Source organism: Polyodon spathula, chromosome 12 (genome assembly GCF_017654505.1).
Source record: "Polyodon spathula isolate WHYD16114869_AA chromosome 12, ASM1765450v1, whole genome shotgun sequence".
NCBI classification, from domain to species: domain Eukaryota; kingdom Metazoa; phylum Chordata; class Actinopteri; order Acipenseriformes; family Polyodontidae; genus Polyodon; species Polyodon spathula.
In genome coordinates this window covers 46,059,358-46,082,106 of record NC_054545.1, presented here as the reverse complement: position 1 = coordinate 46,082,106, position 22,749 = coordinate 46,059,358, and the positions used below count along the sequence as shown (strand labels likewise).

Below are 22,749 nucleotides of genomic sequence, written 5' to 3'. Positions count from 1 at the left end.
AATGGAAACCACAAGGTAAAGTTGACTATAGTTAACTATATAGTATGGATAAAATAAAACTTAGTTCTTTGCTAAAACAAGATAATCTATAAAGACCATCAAAGGCAAAATTGATCTCCAAATTGTGAGTGATAAGCTGGTCCTTGTTTTTTTTTTATTATTATTTTATTTTTTATTGCAATGCCTGGCTACAGTAAGCTTGACCATAACCTCCGGACACCTTTTGGCTATTAACTTAAACCCGTGAAGATGTATAGTTAAGCTTATTATAACTATGAACATTCCTGCATTATACTTTATGACTGAGCATTCTGTGCTGTTGACGTTAGCTGTAGCATGATCAACCAAGGATCACTGTACTTAGTGGTTCATTGTATGATCTCCGAGCTGTCAGACAACGGATTTCTATTGCCCTTCAGTCTGTGTTATGAGATTTTAATCTGCCCAGATCTGAATATGAACTGAAAGAGAATACCTAACTGTTTAACCCCCTGTAAAAGTTGACCGTAGTCAAATACACTGTGTGGTTTGTTTTCACATGGTTGACCAGGTTATGATTAACCACGCTATGTTTTTACCATGGTGTACCTCAGTCAGAAACTGTAATAATTTAAAGGTGTGAGTCAGTCAGTGACAATGGCAGCTAACACTAGAACTGCCTTTATTATTGGTAATGTGAAAGTACTATCTTGTTTGGAACATAGTAATGTCATTACAGAATGAAACTTTTGCTAGAGAAGTAGGAAGGAGTGAAGAGGACATCTCACAAGAGTTTGTTAGACCACTTAACATGCTTTATTTCAGCATTCAAAATAATTAAAAACATCTCAAATTATTATACATACACAAAATTGGCACAGACCCTCTCCTTTCACCCCGCAGAATTGTGTCTGCCTCTTGAACGTTTATTTCCCTTTAAATTTTTTAAAAACCCTTCACTAACAAAAAAAAATAGAAAGAGGTGTACGGTTTCAAGCGATGAGATGAGAAAAAGGAGGGAAAGAAAAAATGGACATCCACCTGCTTAATCTACGGAAGACAGCTACGATAGTCCACAGAGAACATCTCCTTGAATTGGACTTATCTGTAGAGATCTGAAATAACACCTTGAAGAACTCAAGTGTTGCTCATTGACAGAAAGGACATAGTTTTGTAATTTAGCACCAAAGGTCCCTTAAGTGTATTTTGAAAAATAATCTATAAACAGGGTGATTAGAAAGTAAGTTTGCCACATTAACACTCCATATTATTGATGTGATAAACTTACTGTCTAAACACCCTGTATTTCTTTTAAAAAATATTTTGTATTTAACACAGCTTTCGGGACCTCATTAAGAAATAGCACCTTTTTTTTTGTTGTTTTGATGAAATGTAAAAACCTGGCCTGGTGTTGTTGGCTAACACTGTTGGTATTTTGAGGTAGCCTTAAGATTTTAAAGGAAGTTAAACCTCTTTCTTATTACTGAAAAAAACAGAAACAACATCTCTGATCACACTTTTATCAAGGCTTTTGTTTTCATTTTTTGTGATTAGAACAAGAAGACACTTCAATGTCGTTTTTCAAATTTATTTAACACCTGAAAATGGTACATAGCATTTGGTTTTTCATTGTCTTTCCGCAGTGGTTTAAAAAAAAAAAAAAAAAACGGCCAAAAAGTCATCTGTAATTATTACTTTTGTTTTTATATACTCCAGGGGATTTTACACTTTACAAGTATATATTATTTTCTTGTTGCCAGAGAACCAAAAAGATTTTTAAAAGTGTCCTTGTCGTAAGGTGTTGGTAAAAGTAGTGGTCCCAAAGAATTCAACAAAAATGATAACTCACAAACACCGTCTTCAGGTGCATAGTTTAAGCAAGTGGACCGCTGACGGTCAAATGAAATTTGAAGTTTTTTTTTTTTTTAATGCATAGGAAAGAGTGTAGAGAGATGACTGCTAGAAAAAACAATTTCCAAGTCCAGATTTCTTTTTTACAAGAAGCAGACTGGGCCAACTTCGATGCCAAATTCTTGATCGGGTGCGCCAACGTCCATGGGTGCAATGTCGATGATGGGCAGGCGGGAGGTCTTTGTGGTCTTGTAGTCGATGACTGTCTTGCCCCATGCGCCAGTGTGCCTCTGCGGGAAGAACGCACAAGAAAGGGGTCAGAATTGAATGGATTGAGACCTACCAGAAGATATCAATGCAATTCTGAATTCCACTATGCATTAATCACAGGCACATCCGGTTCTCTGTGTCAAAGGCCAGATTGCAGTCTATTGTAGATATAAGTAACTTGTTGCATCTTATTTCATATTGTATTTTAGAGGTATAATTTACTGTAAACTACACTATTTAAATATTAATCTTGCATTGTAACCCTTTACTTCCCTGTAACACCTGTAAGGCACTTTGGATAAACTCGTCTGCCAAATACATAAATAATAATAATAATAAAGATTTCAATCTATCAATGGATTAAGGAGAATAGGAAGGAAGACTTACTGTGCAACCGTCCTCGGTGACACTGTATGTGAATCGGCTGTTTCCTTCGGCTCTGATCTCGATCTCATTGGAGCCTTGCAAGAGCAGGGCCTTCTTCAGGTTGCCGGCTTGCTGGTCCATGTAGGCGATGCTGTTCTTGCAGTGGTATGTGATGTTCTGGGATGCCTCGGTGGCCATCAGACGCAAGAAGGTGAGCTGGATGTTGACATCAGCAGCGTCGGAGCCCTCGCCACCATATTCGAACTGCGCAGAACAGACCAACAGGAGTTACAACACCGTGAAAGCCAGGAACCAAAGTGGAGAATCAAGCAGTGGCAGGAAAGTGCCGTTAGAGGTCCGGGAGACCACTTACCTGGAAGCCATCGCTCATTGTCTCGCCGAACCAGATGTGCTTCTTGTCCTTGGCGTTCTTGCTGGTGTACCAGTTCTTCTGTGGAATGTTGGCCTGGGTTGGGTAGACGCAGGTCTCGCCAGTCTCCATGTTGCAGTAGACTTTCACGGCATCCAAAGTGCAGCCCTGGTTGGGGTCAACAAAGTACTCGCCTGAGGAGGAAGGGAGAGAGAGAAAAGGGTAGGTCTTCATTTAATCCTCTGTTAATGCATTTCCCTATTACTTGCCACTATGAATGTTCTACGATTTCAGATGCACAGCGCATTAAAAGAGATATTATGCATTGTATTCACCTTCCTTGCACTGTTGCACTATTAATTATGTCATTGCAGATACAGCTTGTTGTAATTCTAACTTGTTACATCCCATTTCATGTTGTATTTTAATAGTATTATTTGCTATACTGTATTTAAATATTCATTTTGCATTGGAACCTTTATACAGCTCTGCAACACTTGTGAGTCACTTTGCTTATTGCATTTTACTTGGGCACACTTGGCAGCCACTGTCAATTACAATCAGGATCTTACCGCTCTTCCATTCGGGGTGGCACATTTTCAGGTCGCGGCAGGAGCGGGCAGGGTTTTTCTTGGTGCCCTCGGGGCTGCGGATGTTCTCGATCTGCTGGCTCAGGGACTTGAGGGTGGTGTCAACCTCGAGATCACGGTCACGGGCAACGTTGGCGTCGTCGGCTCTGTAGTGACGGAAGGGATCGGGGGCCTTCTCCTGAGCGGGCTGAGCAACGAAACCGAAATCGAATCCACCGCCGGGTGGGCCTGGGGGACCAGGGGGACCAGGGGTACCAGGGGGACCCTGGAGTGTTGCAAGGAGAGAGAGGTTGTGAGAGTCGTAATGGAGGACAGTGGCTTAGAGATTTGAAATTGATGGATTGAATGAAAGACTTACAGCAGGTCCAATGTCACCAGTGCGACCACGGGGACCAGGTGGACCAATAGGACCGGGCAGACCGCTGACACCATCTTTGCCAGAACTACCAGGAGGACCAGCGGGACCCTAGTGAACAAGGAGAGGTAGAAAGATTAGCCATGGGCCAGCAGTGAAGGTTCTGATCCATTTATACACAGAGAAATGTTGTTAATCACTCTCGTCACAATCTTGTTATTCTTTCTGTCCATGCATCTAACATATTACCATTGCTAGCTATATGTCTTTTGTTTTCTACATTTTTAAATATTGATATTGAAAGCTTTATTTGTATTGGAATGAACAACTGCATTGAACGCCACACTGTCTCACGGGGCTAAAATGTGGAGGTGTCTTAATATTTAATAGCAGCCATATCTTTGTAAGCAAACAGAAGAATATATATTGTGATACTTACTCTGGGACCAGCAGGTCCAGAAGCACCAGCAGGACCTTGCTCTCCAGGGGGACCCTGTTAAATAAGGAATTGATCATGTTTAGGCTTCAGTTTTACTATTTTATATTGAGGAATCTGAAGGGCAATAGTTGCAGAATTAACATTTGTGGTTCACAAAATTAAGAGTAAGTTATCATAACAATACAGTTCAAGTGAAGATTAAACTGACAGGTAGATGCTAGTTTAAAATGCTCCGTATGTCACTTCATTGGTCCATGTTGGAATCAAACCAGAGATTGCTGTGGAGGTGAAGAATGCAAACAGGTCCTGGAAGGAGTGACAATCTCTTCATCTGCAGTTTAACATCTGCTAAACTCTTCTAAATCAACTATGGAATCTCCCATTATAGTAGATGGCTTTGGTTCTAAAGGGAGGTCATTCTCCAGATCATTTGAGAATGTGGCCTGTAACTGTAAAGGTGGGAATGTTTTGAACTTACGGATGGACCAGGCAGACCTTGCAGACCAGTGAAGCCTCTGTGTCCCTTCATGCCTCTCTCTCCAGCTTCTCCAGCCTCTCCCTTGTCACCGCGAGCTCCTTGAGCACCCTGTGAAGGAAGAGAGAAGATGCCTGTTTCAATGCTGGAGCACAATCTGTAAATATATTTCTGTATTGTTTTACAGTTGCAATGCAGTTTAATATAGTTTCAATTTGAAAGAAATCCAGGCACTTACAGCAGGGCCACGAGATCCAGCAGGGCCAGCGGGACCAGCAGGACCAGCAGGACCCTAGAAGAGAAAAGAAGGAAATAAACCACTTATTATTTAGGAATGATTTTATAGGAAGCATATTGCTCAACCAAGAAACCCAACTGGTACTTACTCAAGTCAAGATCACAGTATGTCAAACAACCAGATTCTACACACTTGAATATAATCGAGAGCCAAGTTTAACAATTCCACCAGATACCACCATATAACACTCATCGGATGCATATACCTATATATTATTTAGTGTGCAGTAATACGGTCAGCTACCCGAATAATATCTATTGGTACGTCTGGGCAGTATACCTATAAGTCGATACGTAGTAATTAACTGACTAGAGATTGAAGTCGTTGAGCTATAGGTGAGCTGGGAAAATGCATTTCCAGTTTACTTTAAGGTGTGTTGGCTGTACAGAAGGAATTCCAAATGGGTGGGTTGGTTGGGTTGGATACTTACACTCTCTCCACGATCACCAGATTTGCCAGCAGGGCCAACTGGGCCAGGTGCGCCAGGGACACCGGGGGCACCAGGAGCACCGGCTGGGCCAGCCTCACCACGGTCACCCTATCAGGGAGAGAAAGAACCAGGCAAGAGTCAGCCAGAGTCAAGGGGTACACCGTGGCCAACTGGAAAATATCACCAAGGAGCAATGCCTACAGGTGCTGCACACTTACCTTAGGACCAGGAGCACCATCACGACCAGGCGAACCCTCATTACCAGCAGATCCCTGCAAAGAGAAAGGGTCAATAAAGAGATTCCTTTTTCAAATACTATCCAATGCTGTCGAATATATGGGAATGATTCACAGACAGGGTGAACAAGTGTCAAGCATAGTATATAATACAATGTTATATATGCACTGTAATTTCCATTGCATGTATGGTATGTGTAAGTTGGCTAAGTGGAGGAATGTATTTTTAAGGCTTACCTCACGGCCGGCTTCACCAGGAGCACCAGACAGACCAGGGGGGCCCATTGGGCCAGGGGGTCCACGCTCACCAGAGGGTCCACTGGGTCCTTGTTTGCCAGGCTCACCCTGTAAGACAAATAAACCATGAATCAATATGCTTGAGCTACCAAACTAAAAATACAACCTAATCCAAAAGGCTTTTTTTTGTTTCAGGACCGTTTTTGATATCTGAATGGATACTCACTGTTGGGCCGGGAAGGCCAGAGAAACCACGCTCGCCTCTTTGTCCTGGAAGACCAACAATACCACGCTGTCCAGCAATGCCCTGAGGTCCGGGTATACCGGAAGGGCCCTGGTGACAAAGAAAGACAATGGCAGAGAAGTTAATATTGCTCTCAAGCATTTACACAGACAGCACCTATGATCGCTAGATCACCGCTGTCAAACAAAGTATCACACATGCATGCTAAATAGCATACTGTGAATATTATCACTGGCCCACTTCCTAATAGACGCTTTGACAAAACTTCAGACAGTACATAAAGGTTCACAAGGTTTTGGAGCTCTTTGTTTGCCAATGCTTGGGTGTTTTGTGTCCCATATTATGGATTCTACACAATGCCAGCTTGTTCACATGCCCACCCCAAGTATACAGGTGAACCCATCTGTTTTGGGTGGTCCATACTTACAGGGGCACCATCACTACCAGGAGAACCCTTCTCGCCAGTGGGGCCGGGAGGTCCAGCTGGCCCAGGCTCACCAGATCGGCCAGCGGGGCCGGTGTCACCGCGGTTACCTTTCTGACCTTCCTTTCCACTAGGACCAGGGGGGCCGGGGGCACCAGAGGCACCCTGCAGATCAACGAGAGAGAGGGTTAATATGAACAGGGGCCATCGTTGAAGTACTGTAGAATCTGGATTTGGTATGGTTTTGAATCAGTGATGCCAAGCTAAATATCACTTTGCTTAGCTGGATGTCCAGCAGGTGCATGAAATACTGAGGGTTATTTCTAGTAATTGCAAACTGTATGCATATCTGTTTTTTTTTTTTTTTTTTAAAGAAATGTTGGGGGTTTAGTTTCACTTCATAACAGGGAGGTCCGTATTACTACTACAACCTCGCTGCCAGAAATACATCAGAGCAATTATTCCTAAGGGTTATATCGGAATGCTATAAGTAAAGCAGCACTGGTTCGTGACTGTTGCTGCTGCAGAAGGCACTTCCACCTGGTGGCAGGGAAAGGAAATGCATCAAAGGAATCCTAATCAAGTGGACACAGCGAAGGAGACGTTACTTACAGCTGGGCCAGGGGGACCAACTCTACCAGCAGCACCAGGGAAGCCAGTTGCACCCTAGAGGAGAGAAAACAAACAGGTAAGATTTAAAAGCTTACCGCTGAATACTAAATGCTACTGTGCTAAGGATAATGTATTAAGATGTGCATTGTTTGATTTAGACAAGACACCATTGAAGACTTACAGGAGGACCAGCAGCACCACGGGATCCTTTGGGACCAGTTGCACCAACGTTACCCTAGAAAAAGAGAAAAACAAATAGATATTTAAACCATGTATCATAATCCAATATTCAACTCTTTAGGAGTTTCAATTACAAGCTCATATTATGTATATAACTACATTTATACTGTCATATAACATATATTTCTCTGTAGCTTCTACAAAATACACTCTGAAACAGAAGTATTTTAAATTGCTTTCTCTACATTTTAGTGCAATGTATGAACTCAATGCACCTGAAGTTTATAACAGGTATGCTTTTCATCAACTAATATTGTCAGTTAGGCTGTACACAGCAGTCACATAGAGGACTGTGGCATTGCACAGCTAAACTGGGCTGTTTTTGCAGCTCCAGAACAGGAGGCATTACAGTTATTGAAAACAATATATTCAAGGCTGTTTTCACAGGCCCTGATTAGCATAAACGTTGTGAAAGTTCTGCTATACTTACAGCAGGTCCAGGGGCACCAGTTGGGCCAGCAGGGCCAGGGGCACCAGCATCACCTTTGGCACCAGTGTCACCAGGCTCACCCTTAGCACCAGCTTGTCCATCAGCACCCTATAGGTACAGAGGAGAGAAGCGAAATGGGAGTGGCACCAGACGACATGTCGGGCTGCTTACCTTGAAAACTCTGCATTGCAACTCAGCTCTATCCATTGCATTTACTGAAACCCTGTGCCGAGGTCCAGATGCAGTTTAGTTGTTATTACCAGTGGCTAAAGTTAACTAAAGCAATTCCAGCTATTCTATCCTGTTTAATCAAAAGTCATCAGTATTACTGTATTTTTTGTGGAGTGATTTTTGGGATGGTCTATGGTGTTCAGCTATGGCATCACCTAGAATTTAAAGATTGATGCATAATAAAAAAAATATGAACATAATTGATATATTTAACATCATGTAATCTAAAAGAAAATACAAAATGAGATTGCAAAAGTGTACTGGAAGCCATAATAAAAGCACAGTATTTCATGTTGGATTTCGAAATGTCACATTTTTTTGATTTCTGTCCGTTTTTCAGTTGCATATACGGGAAAACTACAAAGCAGTTTGTAATGCAATATGTTAACGTAACATCATTCAGCAGGTTTCATTCAACTTTATGAAGCAAGATTAGTTAATTCTCTAGGGTGATGCAAAACGTTTGTAGAAACTGCCTATTTCTCAGTGCACACTGACTGATATTGGATTCAAAATCAGTTTGTTCCCCAATCCTGAGCTTTAACCATTGGGGTCACGTTTTCATGTATGGTTTTAAGCAGGATACTTACAGGAGGACCAGCGAATCCAGCAGGTCCCGGGGGACCAGACTCACCACGCTCACCCTAGGAGATGAGGAGCAGAACAAATGGTTAGTGGCTTTGGCATGGAAACAACATGTGAAGGATTCAACTGGATCTGTGTGCAAAGGAGGGTCTCCATAATGGAGGAGTAGATACTTACAGGGGCACCACGGGAGCCAGTGGGACCACCAGGGCCAGCGGGACCGCTTTCACCCTACAGAGTGAGACAGCAGAGCAATGGATTAGCAGAGTGCATCAATGCACCTGCAGCATTTAGATCAAATACAAAGGGATGTATAAATGTATGACTCATGAAATTATTCAACAGGCTTCCACAGTGTTCTACAGGTAGCTTTGTTTGGGATTGAAAATATATTCGCATTTGACAAGGTTCTTCATTTACTTCCATGGGTTTTGGACCAGGTCAAGAGATCCTCTACATAAAGAATATTTACTTCTACAAAACTTCCTATAGCTTTTGGATGAGCTGCTTGCACAGGTTGCATCTATTCATTAGTGGAGGTTGTGGTCAATGTGTTTCCAACAAGCACTGCTCTGAAATTTCACTCACCTTCTCACCAGGGGCACCGGATGGGCCAGGGGGACCAATGGGACCAGTCATTCCACGAATACCATCTTTGCCAGGGGCACCATCTCCACCCTTGGCACCAGCATCACCCTAGAGGCAGAGAGCCAAACGCATTACTATTTAATTTCATCATCCATTCAAGTCCAGTCCCACTTTATGTGTAGAACTGTACTGGCATCCCAGCATACAGGAGGGGGCAATTGTTGCTGAGCTGTTCTGTGTTAAGAGTTTTATATATTGTATGAAAGCACACAAATGTACAGTCATGTGTTTTATTGAAATACCCACCTACTTTTTCTTTACAATCCCAATTTTATCAGGGAAAAGTCTGGAGACGATGCAGCATCAGATATTAGCTACATTCATTCTTACAGACCCTATACTTAACATTAAATTAGTAGACATTTGTGATTATGCGAAGCAGGTCATTGGCAAACCTGAACTTGGTTGGATGGTGGGTATATTTTGGGCCATTTGATAGCACTTTCAGATATCAGTTTCAGTCTACTTTCATCTGTCCTGGCAGCTTTCTTTAATGCATGTAGTGGCACAGAAAATGATGATGAATACTGGGTACTTACTCTATCTCCCTTGATGCCAGGCAGGCCGGCTGCACCACGCTCACCGGGCATTCCTTGCAGACCAGGGGGACCTTGGCCACCAGGGGCACCAGCAGCACCAGTCTCACCCTGCGGGAAGAGAGAATGGGTATTGTTAACAGACAAAGTCATCGCTGTACATCAGTAACAAATACACCAGCAAGGAGAGAAAGCCTTTCTACATTCTATATTGTGTAGATCAAGGTTGCTGTTTCCAGTTTGTATCAAACTCAACTGTTTTGCACTGTACAACCCTGCACTGTAACCGTATCGGCATATCTTATAACTCAATATTTTATTAGCGATAGCAGTTATAGTTTATTACCTTTCACTGGCCTATAGAGCATACTACTGTATAAGTGACAGGGCTGGTATCCTAAATACAAACCAGAGAGGTCTTCAGTCTAGTGGAACATTGGGTAGAATAATGCCTAGATTCTAACACTGCAGGCAAGTGATGGGAGTGTAAGTCTTACCTTGGCACCATCGTTACCAGGAGAACCAGGAGATCCACGAGCTCCAGCAGGGCCAGTTGGTCCAGGGGTACCACGCTCACCGGGGAAACCTCTCTCACCCTAAGAAAGGGGCAAAGGATAAGGGGAATAGGCCATTAAGGACAGGGCATCTTGGGCAAACCAACAGCAAGATATCACTCTCAGTATGAATGGACTGAAGTTGCCTTCAGATATCCAAATACTCACTCTTGAGCCAGCTGGGCCAGGGGCACCACCCACATCTCCAGAGGTCCCCCGGGACACAATCCCCCTTGGGCGGGGGGGGGGCCGCGGCGAGGGAAGAAGAAAGGTTTCTCAAAGAGCTGGGATTTATGCTGTGCCACTGACATGATTCTAAACAAATCTATTCATTATTTATATTTATAAAAGTCTGTCAGCCATGTTGTGGTTTTTAGATGGTGGCCATTTTGTTTTAGGCCTTTGTTTTTATTTTTAGTTATTGACTTTAACCCTCTGTATTCTTCAGTTACAAGCAGCCTTAATTTGATCTTATTCTATCGGCTGTGTATGCTTTGCAAATAAATGTCTCCATCTTAATGATGTTTTTGCCTCTCTTCCTTTTTGCTTAACCTAGTGGCACACTCATCCCATACCTGTTCACCGGGCTTGCCAGCTTCACCAGCAGCTCCTTGGGGTCCGGGCAGACCCTAGAATAGAAAAATATAATATGTCATTTTTAATTAATTTTTTTAAAAAGAGAAACAACAATAGAAAAGGTCAAATGAGAAAGGACTTTTTTTCAGGCAGGAAAACGAGTGGCTTACCTGGAATCCAGGAGCACCAGCTGGACCTCCCTCACCTCTCTCACCAGCAGGACCCTGAAATGAAGTGGGCCCAAAGTCAGGGGCAGTTATACTTCTATCGGCATTCTTGTGAAGTCAGAGTGTAACCATGGCAACTGAAAAGACCTGACACTTTCCTGGTCTTGCATTAAAATCAATAATGTTAACTGTATTAACATTTGGTTGTATTTTAATATTGATATAGTAAAATATACTACTTACAGCAGGGCCAGGTGGACCAGGGGCACCAGCATCACCATCTTTGCCGGTAGCACCCTAAATATGAAAAAGAGTGATAACATATAGGTAAAAAAAACAACAACAACGGGTCTATCTTTATGTAAATGTGTACATTATAGAATTGCTTGTATGACATTTTTAATTATTTAGCATGTTTATGTATTTTTTTTTTATATATACAGTCACTAAGTTGTCATAGAAACTTTTATTTGTAGATAAGGCTCCTAGGCTCAACATGTAGGCCAAGGGCTTTATAGCCTTAAACTAACCCCTATATGCTGCTTAAAAGGAGCAGATACTTACCACAGCACCAGGGGCACCAGCAACACCTCTCTCTCCAGGCTTTCCAGCGTCACCCTAAGAAAGAGCAAAAGGAGCCTCTGAGATTTCAGATGAAGAACATATAAGAATTCTAAATGTCCAGCAATCATTTCCTTAGCCAATGTGTATGTAACAGTCTTCAGGATCCGAAGCCGAGTTCAGGGCCAGACGAAGGATTTTTGATGCCCCTTATTTGATTTTATGAAAAAGAATTAACAGTTTTTTGAATCTGAATGCAAATGTATATCAGTTCTGCCATGACAAATATTATAAGCAGGAACTCATGATGCAGTTAATTTTCATTTTTTGTTAAAATATATTTATATTTATGTTTTTCCCTGTAAGAAACCCCCCCATGTCCTCAGTACTTACAGCAGCACCCTTGGGTCCAGGGAATCCCATGACTCCGGGTTGACCTCTTGCACCACTGGGGCCAGGTGGGCCAGAGCGTCCATCTTGACCAGCAGGGCCCTATTTGAAAGGGAAAGGGTTAAAAGACCATTAGACAAGAATGACCAGGATACAAGATTAATTTACTATTATATGTATTGTGTTTCTGGTAGTTATCATTTCGATAGCCACAGTCTAAATGCTCCCCTCGTACTATATAACATGCAGTAGTGCACTATATCTGACTTGTTGCACATAGCGCAGAAGCAGAAATACACACAGTAGCTAATTCAATTCACACCATATAGCGTCTTTCTGTAAGCAATAAATGTATATCTTTTACTCAAATATTGATTTATGCATATAGTTAAATACATTCATAGGTACTAGTATATTAGAATTACTTACAGCAGGACCAGTCTTGCCATCAGGACCAGGGCTTCCAGGGCTACCAGTCAGACCCTAATGTGAGAGAAGAAGGAGGAGACATTAGGCAAACTGTTCAATGATGTTACCACTGTTTAGACATGGGCATGATCTCAATAAGGAGGAGCTTGTTTTCTACCTGTACCGAATTGGCACTAGTGTAATAACGTCTTTAACTGAACTCTAGCAGTCTGACTAGAAGGGTGACTCCCCTAGCGAAGGTAGCAGAAAGATCTCATGCCTTATCCGAGATATTGTTTCCTACTGTTACTGCATCTCAACAAGGCCGGGTTCAAGCGGGAACCACACATTGCAGAAGTTTGGTGCAGGCACAGGCAGGCATTTACCTTGGCACCAGGCAGACCGGGCTCTCCAGGGCGACCAGATTCACCAGTGGATCCCTTAGCACCAGCAGGACCGGGGGATCCTCGCTCGCCGGGACCACCCTGTTATCATAGAGAAGAACACCGGGGTTAGCAACAGCAGAATGCCAATGGATTGCATTGTATTATACTGGGGTGCTGTAAAGTGAATGCATGATGATAATGTTTATTTTCAGTACCTTAGACAGCTCCTTCCAAAATGTGTAAAGCCTTTTTAAAACTGCCTGTAATACCTTGTAGTTTGAGTGCACCTTTTTGCAGCTCGTTATTAGGTTGGGATGTGATGATGCAGCCCTATATTATGAACATTTATTTCCATTAATATAATGTGTGTCTGTATAGTACTGTTTTGAAGGGTGATGGTACATATTAAGCCACTCCTCTATTATTAGATGTTTAGCCGTGTCATATTCAATTGGTATCGGAATGTTTACCTTGGGACCAGCTGCTCCATCAGCACCAGGGAAACCACGGTTACCAGGGCTACCCTGTAATGAACACAAACAAGGAGTATGAGACAAGGCAAGCACTGAGACCCCTATGTGTCTCTCCTATCAGGATTTACAATTCTAGTTCAAAAGGCCGTTCTTTCTACTTCTAGACTATAATTAACCATTTCCTGTTGCCTGGTGCCCAGACTGCTGGTCATAAAATCCTATTACAAGCATCGGCACCTAAGATATGAAATAACGGTGGATTTTCTATTACATCTGTTACTAAAGAGAAGGGAGGTTTAAATCTCCCACCTGTAGTTTTATGCAGCTCAGTTATCTGATGTTCAGGCACTGCAAGTGCAGATTTATTGTTTGGTTTTTAGTTGAAAAGGTGCAGGGTACAGAAAGATCGCTTACACGCTCGCCATTGGGGCCGGGGGGACCGCCAGGGCCAGGCTCTCCACGGGCACCTCTCTTGCCTTCTTCACCAGCGGGTCCTGGGGGTCCTTGGACACCACCTGGACCCTAAACAAGAAAGGGGAATAACAGGATTGGTTAGGCCCACAGGTTGAGAATTTAAGTACAGTTAGGGCTTTGGATAGTTACAAATCAAAGTGCACCAATGTCACCACAATCTTCAGTGGGTCACTACAGAAATCAGTGTGAAAAGGCTCTGTTTTAATAGTGTAGCGAATGCCATTGAAAGTCATACTTACAGGTTCGCCTTTAGCGCCAGCCTCGCCTCTTGCGCCAGGAGCACCAGTTTCACCCTAAAATACAAGTAAGAAGAAACATATGAAGACTGAAGGATTATAGTCTGTTTTTGTTATTCTGCCTAGATATGGCTTTATAATATATATATATATATATATATATATATATATATATATATATATATATATATATATTATATATTTTAATACATACATAATAAAACATGATCGTAATAAAATTTCGAAGCCTGAATTTCATTTTAGGTCAAAGTCTAGTATTACAAAATGGCACCCAAGCTACCCTCAAGGTCTCAGTCAGATCGTTTAAGTGAGAAGGCCTATTTCTCACTTAAGAATTTCAAGAGGATTACATTTTCTCACAAAAGTTCAATTAAAGCACTTTTGAGGTATTAATTGGATGTTTGTTTTCTTGCTGTCTGTAAGTTGTGTGAGCCCAGATGCATGTCAACAACAGAGGTAAAAAATGGTCGTACATCTAGCTACAGTCATTTTCCACTGCAATGACAGAAACTTACATTGTTGCCTTTAGCACCAGGAGCACCACTGGGACCTTGAGGTCCAGGGGGACCACGTGGTCCAGGGAAGCCAGGGGCACCAGCAATACCAGGAGCACCCTGTAGGGGTCAGCAAAAACAAAACAGTCATTAGCACACAAGTGAATCAGAACAACACTGTATACATAGATACAAAAAAGACCACAAGAATCCAGAAACAATACTTACAGGTCCACCTTTGGCACCAGCTTGACCATCAGTTCCGGGGTTGCCCTAGAGACAAGACAACAGAAGAAGATGCAGTTTAGTTGTGATGTCCCAGTGTTGTTTTTTTTTTTTTTTTTTTTGGGGGGGGGGGGGGGGGGGGGGGGGGGGGGGGGGGGGGGGGGGGGGGGGGGGGGGGGGGGGGGGGGGGTGGGGGGGGGGGGGGGGGGGGGGGGGGGGGGGGGGGGGGGGGGTGAACTGTGCGGGGGGGGGGGGGAGTGGGTTGGTTCTGATTTGTAATACTTACAGCAGCACCAGGGGCACCAGCTGGTCCGGGGTTACCGGGCTCACCACGAGCTCCCTGGGGACCATCAGAACCACGACCGCCAGCAGGACCAACCTCACCCTGTGGTGGGGCAAAGAATCAGTGGGTCAGCACCATTGCAATGGCAAGCCAAGAACACATGGAAGGCCACAAAGCTACTTTAGATGGACAGTTTCATTGGGATTTTGGTATCTAGCAAGACCTAACAAAACAATTCTGTCATTGTCAGGTAACACTGCTTGGGCTACGGGTACATAAAGAGTGTTGAATTAAATGCATAAGCAAGACATAACAATAACTGCTCTCGTGAAACACCTCAACAGTACAAAGTCTGCCCCTGTAGCATACATCACATATGCCATCCAGGTCAACCGTAAAATAGGCTGGTTACACTGTTCCTTTCCCTGTCCCTTTTTTACTCTCAAATGTTACAGTTCTGGATCTGATGAGAAACTATGTACACGATAAGCCCTCCAAAATGCTCCTACAGCTCAGAGCATGCTGAAGCACTATCTGATGCCAATTTATCTGGCCCTAAGAGTGGTGCTGATAGAAAGGGGTACATGCCTTAGCACCAGGACTGCCGGGGAATCCAGGAGCACCAGCGGGGCCAGTAGAACCCTGAAGAAGAACAACAAAAAAGGAGACTGTTGATTGAATCGTCTATCTGTATAGGTTTGCACGTGACATTCTTCAAATGCTACATGAAAAAAAAAATAACCTCATTTGTCTGATACTTACAGGTGGGCCGGCAGCACCAGAAGCACCATCATTTCCACGAGCACCCTGCAATAAGAAAAACACAAGGAAGCAGGTCAATTTAGGATTGGAGGATACATGCTGAACACAGCTCTAACAGAGGCTGTCATATATATATGCATTACGGGTAATTAGTCAATCATTATTCATCAGAATCAATTCCATCCTACTGCTTTCTTGCTTTGCTAAAGCAGGGCAAACAAGGTGACCCTACTGATTGTCAGATTGGTGAATGACCAAAGATGAGGATCATGCTCAATGTGTGCTCATCCCCATATGGACCTCTGGAGAGCCTAGCATGTTATATCTGCAGGGATGCTGAAGAACAGTTTGTGGAGCTCAAGTCGACCTGAAGTTCTCCATCTTCCACCCTGATGGAAGTTTCTGCCTTTAAGAGGCGGTGAATGGCTTTTATCAGCATGGGTCTCAAACACTGTATGTAGTTACTATGGTCATCACTGAAGAGTGGCTGGGCTACAGTGGTTGATTAGGCCATAGAGGAGTGACCCGTGACAATGTTATGAATCTGAAGGCTGGAGCTACTTACAGCAGGTCCAGGGGGACCAGGACGACCTCTCTCACCGGGCAGACCACGGGGTCCCTATTGGAGGATAAAGAGAAGAAACTGTCAGAGAATGGGTTACATTCAAGCAGGACAGGTTGTTTACAAACTAATGGATGGCTATTACAATTTTCATTATTGCTCCTTGCTATCTAGAATTCCATATCTTTATTCTACAGAAAACCTATGGGTATTAATACTTTAAAATATTCTAGTATTATGTTCAGTATACTAGATTACACTATACTACATCTAGATTTGCACTGTTTTTGGTGCTAACAATTTGAAGATCAACTCACCATTGCTCCGGGGGTACCGTTCTCACCAGCTGAACCAGGCTCGCCCTATTGGGGAATGAGAGAGAACACATGAGTCATTGTCATTTTGTGGGTAAGCTGTAAAGAGTAATATTCACTTTGTTTAAAAGAGGGCACTAGAAAAGGTGACATTCTGAAACTCACCTTAGGACCAGCTGGGCCAGAATCTCCCTTGGCACCATCTAGGCCGCTGTAACCCTGTTGAAGGAGGAAATGGGATATTTAGAAGGTTGGAGGTGCTACAGAGTATGCCATTGAATTATACTTGAAGGATCTGTGTTATTATTGTGGATGGTTTGCTTACTCTGTGTCCCTTGATGCCTGGAAGTCCAGGGGTTCCGGGGAATCCACGAGCACCCTAGACGATGAAATAAAAGAAGAAGATAATGTTAATAAAACCATTCAACCTTATTAACACAATTCAAATGAGCACAATTTTCCCATGCAAAGGTGTTGTTCTGGTGATCAAGATCTTTCCTGATTCTTATTAAGAAGAATTCCACAGGAGATCATGATTTGGTTGTTGAAAAGGTTCACAGTGTCACAGTGCATGAATAGAGCACGCCTCAGCCAATGGGCAGAAATAGACCTGCCTTGCTTTCTAGCTTCATTGGTCATTGGGTTGGTTGGTCATCCAAAGAGTTCCTTACCTGAGGACCTGATGGACCACGCTCACCAGGACGGCCAGGTTTTCCAGATTCACCCTAAAGAAGAAAGGAAAGATGAAAGGCAATATTAGTTCAACTGAGGAGCTCCAGCAACCTCTAACCATACAACGCAGCAGGATTTAGCAGGATAAACTTGTACTACAGATCTGGGGTCTTGTAGAAAACTGAGTTGATATTCTTCACTGAGGACAGTGCTTATTATTATATGTCAAGTGGTACACAAAGTGCTTTACACAAAGGGACACACTTTATATAGCAACTAGCTAATTCTGCAAAGAGGGTTAGAGGGTTCTTCCACTACATTAGCCATGCACCTGCCATCAAATCCTGGACCAGCAGAGACCCAGTAAAGGTCATCGTTGGGATTCTAAATTTTGTTTTAAGGATTTTAAGGATTTGGGCTACTTACATCATCTCCATTCTTGCCAGGGGGGCCTGCTGGACCACGGGGACCCATTGGGCCCTAGAGTATAAAACACAAAAAGGCACTGGATGAGCGGAAAGACAAGATGGTCTTCATGTGGAGTGCATGAAGATGACATCAAGTTTACAAGCCACTCTTTCACGTGCAGATGATGGCGAGTTATCGTTCACACAAGTTTGATCAGTGATTATGAGGGTGAAATGAGAATTGACTCTGTTATGTAGGCAGTTAGCTAGACAGATATGAAGATGCTCAATATTGAATTAGGTTACAGTAAACTGGCAGTATGCTATATTGGTAGAAGATTTGTTTTACTTGTAGTTGATACTTACAGAAGCACCGGGCTCGCCTGGCTCACCATGAGGGCCTGGGAAACCTTGGGGACCCTAAAGGTTTAACAAATACATAATATTTAGGTCAGGCAATCCATTCTTTGAAAGGCACATGCAGGAAATGACAAGGATTGGTTCAATATTGTTATCACTATTATGGTAAAATTATTATCCATCAAGAACTATGTACAAGCTTATTATGTTTAAGAAAATACTTCAAGCATGCATTTATTGATTTGGTGGTGATTATATACATATTCACTTTTTTGCTAACTGCTAATAGTTGATAATAATTGATAGTAGGAACAAAAGTTTTACTTACATTTGAACCAGGAGGACCGGGAGGACCACGGGGACCCATTGGACCCTGATGAGAGGAAACCAAAAATAACAATATTGAGCAGGTGCATCAGTATAACTGTCCCTCTATTTTCCAATATTCATAAAAAGACTAAAGAAGCAATATTAACGAAACACTTACTATGAATTGCATTACACAAAAAGGATTAAGGTATGGGTGACTTTCTGTATTCCAAATGGTCAGCTTCATTAGCTAGGTCTAGTATGTATAGGGTCTGATCTGCTGTTCCTCTGTCTTTGATATGAGACTTGTTTACTTTGAATAGATCCAGATACCGTTTTACACTATTGCAAAGCTTTTGCTGCCTAGCTGAAGGTCCCTTGGCAGCTTCCAGGCTGTGCTCTACAGAGGAGGGACAAGAGAGCAAGATCCATACCATTGGGCCTGGCACAGACATTCCAGCACCACCGGATTTCTCATCATAACCGTGAGACATTTGAGGAGCGAAGTTCTGCAAGGGAACAAATGAGAGAGAGAGAGAGAGAGAGAGAGAGAGGTAGAGAGAGAGAGGAGAGAGAGGAGAGAGAGAGAGAGAGAGACGGTCTTCAGTGAGTGAAAGGGTTTCAGATCCATTGAAACATGTCAAGGGTCGGGGAGTGGGCACAGGGAAGGTCATTGATTAGTATTCTGTGAATTCGATACTTACTCCGCCAAGGCCAGGGGGACCAGGGGGACCAGGGGGACCTGGAAGACCAGGTTGGCCGGGGATGCCATCATTGCCAGCAGGACCAGGAAGTCCCTATGAAAACAAAAGGTATTTCATTTTCAACAAGAAAGCCTTGAGCATTGCTTCCCTACTGTTTCCTGCCTGTCTATGGGAAAGGGCCTTTGAAGAAAGAACGGGTCTTCACTTGAAAATCATTTTTTAGGAGCTCCTGAAGAAGTTCTTGACTGCCCAATCACATGGCTCCTCCCATATGGAAGGGACTGGTTGAAATGTAACCGAGATAGCTGTGTGTTTATGCATGCGTTTAAGAATGTGGTATATCAATGTGTTGATGCCAAATGACAGTGGTAGAAGAACAAACATCATGGAGTTTTGCAATAGTTTTCTTTCAGAGGTGACTTGCTTCAAAAGAAGCCCACCTGTTTACATGGGTACCTGCACCCTCCCTTGTGCTCTGAGATGAAAGGTGCAGTGGATCACCCCAGGGTTAGGATGAAGTGCAAGTGTATTTAGGGGTACTTACTCTGTCACCCTTCATTCCACGGTCTCCTTTTGGTCCCTGAGGTCCCTGTTGGGGTTGAAAGAACAATAAGAAAAGATTATTATTATGCATTTTATAATAATGAAAGACAAGTTTTCAATTGGTTAGTGTTCCAAATTATTATTATTATTATTATTATTATTATTTATTATTATTATTATTATTATTATTAATAATAATATAATAATAATAATTCAACTGCATACAAATACTATAATAATAATAATAATAATAATAATAATAATAATAATAATAATAATAATAATAATAATAATAATAATTCACTGCATGAGGCTATTTGACCAGGACATTGTTTAATGGAGCTTAAGCTTAAAGAACATAGAGTACACAATCATGGATTATAAAAGCTGTTCTTTAAAGTTAAATTAGAATTAAATACAGCTAAATCTGAACAATACTAATAGACTAGACTATGATGACTATAATAATGTATACTAATAATAATAATAATAATAATAATAATAATAATAATAATAATAATAATAATAATAATAAATAATAATAACAATAATAATAATATGTAAATGATTACCTCGACTTCTGGGTATGCTGGTTCCTGAGACACTGTAAGAAAATGTAATTAAATGAAATTAGTTTAACGACATCTTCACTGCAGTATCAGGCTATCAGCGAGCTACAGCAATTACCTGTAGGAAGTGATGCAATTAAGACCAGAGTAACCGTCATTCCCTTTTTTGTGAGGTAACTATGGTGTATCACGCACTGTTTTAAATAGAAAGCATATTATAGATGTTTATAGTACTAATAATAAAAGCGTATCTTTGTTTTATGTGTTTATTTGATACAGTATATTATATGTAGCTTTCAGAATGTTCACCCCCCCCCCGAAACTGTTCCGCACACAGTAGAGATTTTGAAGAGGGAAGAGTCGATGCTACGTACCCTCGGAATCAGGGCAGATCGGGCAGCATTCACCGAAGGGGATCTCTGGATTGGGGCAGTCAGTGGTGTCTTCACAAATCACTTCGTCACACAGGATGTTTCCGCTGTCACATACACAGATCTGGCATGGTTCGGGTTTCCATACGTCTTTGTCGTTGTACAATTGGCCATCTTTCAGACAGTTGCCTGCTGAAACTGTGAGGAGACAAAAACGACACACGAGGGAATTAAATACAAGCAATCGTGTGCTATACCGGTACAGTGTAGCACACAGAGGCCTCTAAAAAAACAAACTACTTTTGTTTTAATCGGTATGTAAAGCGCTTTGAGATATTGTGGTAAGAAAGACGCGTTATAATAAAATACATAGAAATTGTGAACTTTAAAGGTTACACCAAATGTGATGGCTTCATCGTAAGCGCAGCGTAAAAGAAAAACAAAAACAAAAAAACCCCAAAAAACAGCGCCACAAGAAGTAAACTGAAACACTAGCGATAAGTTTCATGCCTCAGTAAACAATAATCAATAGATATATCCATTAATATCATTGGTGATAATGTAGGCTTAATTTATTGAAGCCCGATAATTATGGAACTGTTTAGGTTTTGCGAATATATCTTCTGAAATCCTCGGTTGCTTTCCTGGGTGACCAAATATTCTCATAATTATTGAAAAATTGAATAATCTGAAAGAATGGACAATATACATTGACCCAGGAGTACACTGTTAAAAAATGGAACTCAAAAACTGATGCGAACATGCGTAATGGAAATGTATTGATCAAAATGCACTTGTTCTAGAGAACATGGAAACATTTGGTTTAAATGTATACGAATAAAAGAATCGAAAAACAAATGCAATAGGCTTAATGGTTTTACAGTGAAAATCAAATTTAAACTGTAAGGGAATTTCACATAAAAAAAAAATCCAATAGATGACACTGGGTGGCGCCAAGGTCTCTCTTTTTTGTACAATACCGTCCAGCTGTGGAACATTTCTGACTGTGGTCCATATATGTAATTTGATACAACTGAATAGGCAAATGCTACTGGTAGTGTTTTCATGCATTGAAAGCAATTGGTTTCATATGCTGTCCTTCATTACATTAAAACTTTAAACCAGTATCCCGTTACACCGCTAGGCGGCCCTGTTGGACTGTGAAATGCAATGCCTTGCCAAACTCTCCAGCATCCAAAAAACTTTCTGATGAAGTGATGTCTGGACTATTTTAACTTCAGACATCAAAGACATTTGCTTTAATCCTTCGCCCTATTTGTATTGTTGTTTTATTCATCCAGTTGTCTATTCGGAAAATATTGGTTTTTAATAATTGAACACCAATTCAGATTGGTCTCAATGGCTGTGCGCCCTGACAATGAGAACGTTTTTTTTTTTTTTTTTTTTTTTTTTAAGTTGAGAACAAGCTTCCTGACATTAATCGAAACTATCACTTTAAGTTTGTTCGCGCGCGTTCCCGTTTCTTTAATCGACACAATCAACCAGTTAAATCACGCCGATTACATTTGGACACGTGCCACTGTTTAAGGGTATCCTCGGGGGACATGTTTTTGACGAGAGCGCGCGGACACGCCCATTGGTTGGAATGTGCCCCCCCCGCCCCCCCTTTTGTTTTTTGCAGATGCAAACATCGTTTCGTGTTTCTCTTATTTTTGTGTCTGACTGAAGATCCTATGATGATACGATATATATATATATATATATATATAGTATATATATATATATATATATATATATATATATATATATATCTATATATATATATATATAAAAGCGCACAAGAGATGTGGGCTATAAGCAGAGCAAAAGGCTAAAAGGCTATTAGGACTATAGGCAAGTAAGACAAATCTTCCAACAACATCGCCTGTACTCTGTGCCTTTATGAATCTGCTTTTAAGGTTTATAGGCAGCCCTTAAAAGCTCTTAAGTCAAGTTTTACAGGCATTTAGATTTTTTTTTATTATTATAGAAAACATGCTGTCAAGCTTTCAAATTTTAGTTTGGCAAAGACAATACAACTTTCTTCTGTGTATATATTTAAAAGTTTTTATACTTTTAAAA

The 22,749-nt window shown here is 41.8% G+C and overlaps 1 protein-coding gene across 1 annotated transcript in view; it reads right to left on the bottom strand.

The window, feature by feature from the left end:
* Positions 1-772: 772 nt before the first annotated feature.
* The window catches only part of LOC121324653 (collagen alpha-1(I) chain-like), a 22,217-nt gene continuing 240 nt past the window's right edge, over positions 773-22,749 (bottom strand). Inside the window, exons 2-51 of the mRNA XM_041266758.1 lie at positions 20,671-20,865; positions 20,300-20,331; positions 19,729-19,773; positions 19,185-19,277; positions 18,915-18,989; positions 18,500-18,544; positions 18,178-18,231; positions 17,831-17,884; positions 17,404-17,457; positions 17,058-17,111; positions 16,898-16,951; positions 16,736-16,780; positions 16,422-16,475; positions 15,857-15,901; positions 15,683-15,736; positions 15,098-15,196; positions 14,815-14,859; positions 14,608-14,706; positions 14,075-14,128; positions 13,776-13,883; positions 13,359-13,412; positions 12,889-12,987; positions 12,524-12,577; positions 12,098-12,196; positions 11,708-11,761; positions 11,387-11,440; positions 11,147-11,200; positions 10,965-11,029; positions 10,569-10,632; positions 10,344-10,442; positions 9,850-9,957; positions 9,251-9,358; positions 8,840-8,893; positions 8,668-8,721; positions 7,847-7,954; positions 7,358-7,411; positions 7,177-7,230; positions 6,568-6,729; positions 6,123-6,230; positions 5,897-6,004; positions 5,642-5,695; positions 5,424-5,531; positions 4,934-4,987; positions 4,699-4,806; positions 4,221-4,274; positions 3,785-3,892; positions 3,409-3,691; positions 2,840-3,030; positions 2,488-2,730; positions 773-2,120 (exon numbers count right to left, since the gene is read on the bottom strand). Coding sequence (XP_041122692.1) covers positions 1,974-2,120; positions 2,488-2,730; positions 2,840-3,030; positions 3,409-3,691; positions 3,785-3,892; positions 4,221-4,274; positions 4,699-4,806; positions 4,934-4,987; positions 5,424-5,531; positions 5,642-5,695; positions 5,897-6,004; positions 6,123-6,230; positions 6,568-6,729; positions 7,177-7,230; positions 7,358-7,411; positions 7,847-7,954; positions 8,668-8,721; positions 8,840-8,893; positions 9,251-9,358; positions 9,850-9,957; positions 10,344-10,442; positions 10,569-10,632; positions 10,965-11,029; positions 11,147-11,200; positions 11,387-11,440; positions 11,708-11,761; positions 12,098-12,196; positions 12,524-12,577; positions 12,889-12,987; positions 13,359-13,412; positions 13,776-13,883; positions 14,075-14,128; positions 14,608-14,706; positions 14,815-14,859; positions 15,098-15,196; positions 15,683-15,736; positions 15,857-15,901; positions 16,422-16,475; positions 16,736-16,780; positions 16,898-16,951; positions 17,058-17,111; positions 17,404-17,457; positions 17,831-17,884; positions 18,178-18,231; positions 18,500-18,544; positions 18,915-18,989; positions 19,185-19,277; positions 19,729-19,773; positions 20,300-20,331; positions 20,671-20,865 — 4,322 coding nt within the window. The 3' untranslated portion in view covers positions 773-1,973. The remainder of the gene's footprint in view (positions 2,121-2,487; positions 2,731-2,839; positions 3,031-3,408; positions 3,692-3,784; positions 3,893-4,220; positions 4,275-4,698; positions 4,807-4,933; positions 4,988-5,423; positions 5,532-5,641; positions 5,696-5,896; positions 6,005-6,122; positions 6,231-6,567; positions 6,730-7,176; positions 7,231-7,357; positions 7,412-7,846; positions 7,955-8,667; positions 8,722-8,839; positions 8,894-9,250; positions 9,359-9,849; positions 9,958-10,343; positions 10,443-10,568; positions 10,633-10,964; positions 11,030-11,146; positions 11,201-11,386; positions 11,441-11,707; positions 11,762-12,097; positions 12,197-12,523; positions 12,578-12,888; positions 12,988-13,358; positions 13,413-13,775; positions 13,884-14,074; positions 14,129-14,607; positions 14,707-14,814; positions 14,860-15,097; positions 15,197-15,682; positions 15,737-15,856; positions 15,902-16,421; positions 16,476-16,735; positions 16,781-16,897; positions 16,952-17,057; positions 17,112-17,403; positions 17,458-17,830; positions 17,885-18,177; positions 18,232-18,499; positions 18,545-18,914; positions 18,990-19,184; positions 19,278-19,728; positions 19,774-20,299; positions 20,332-20,670; positions 20,866-22,749) is intronic.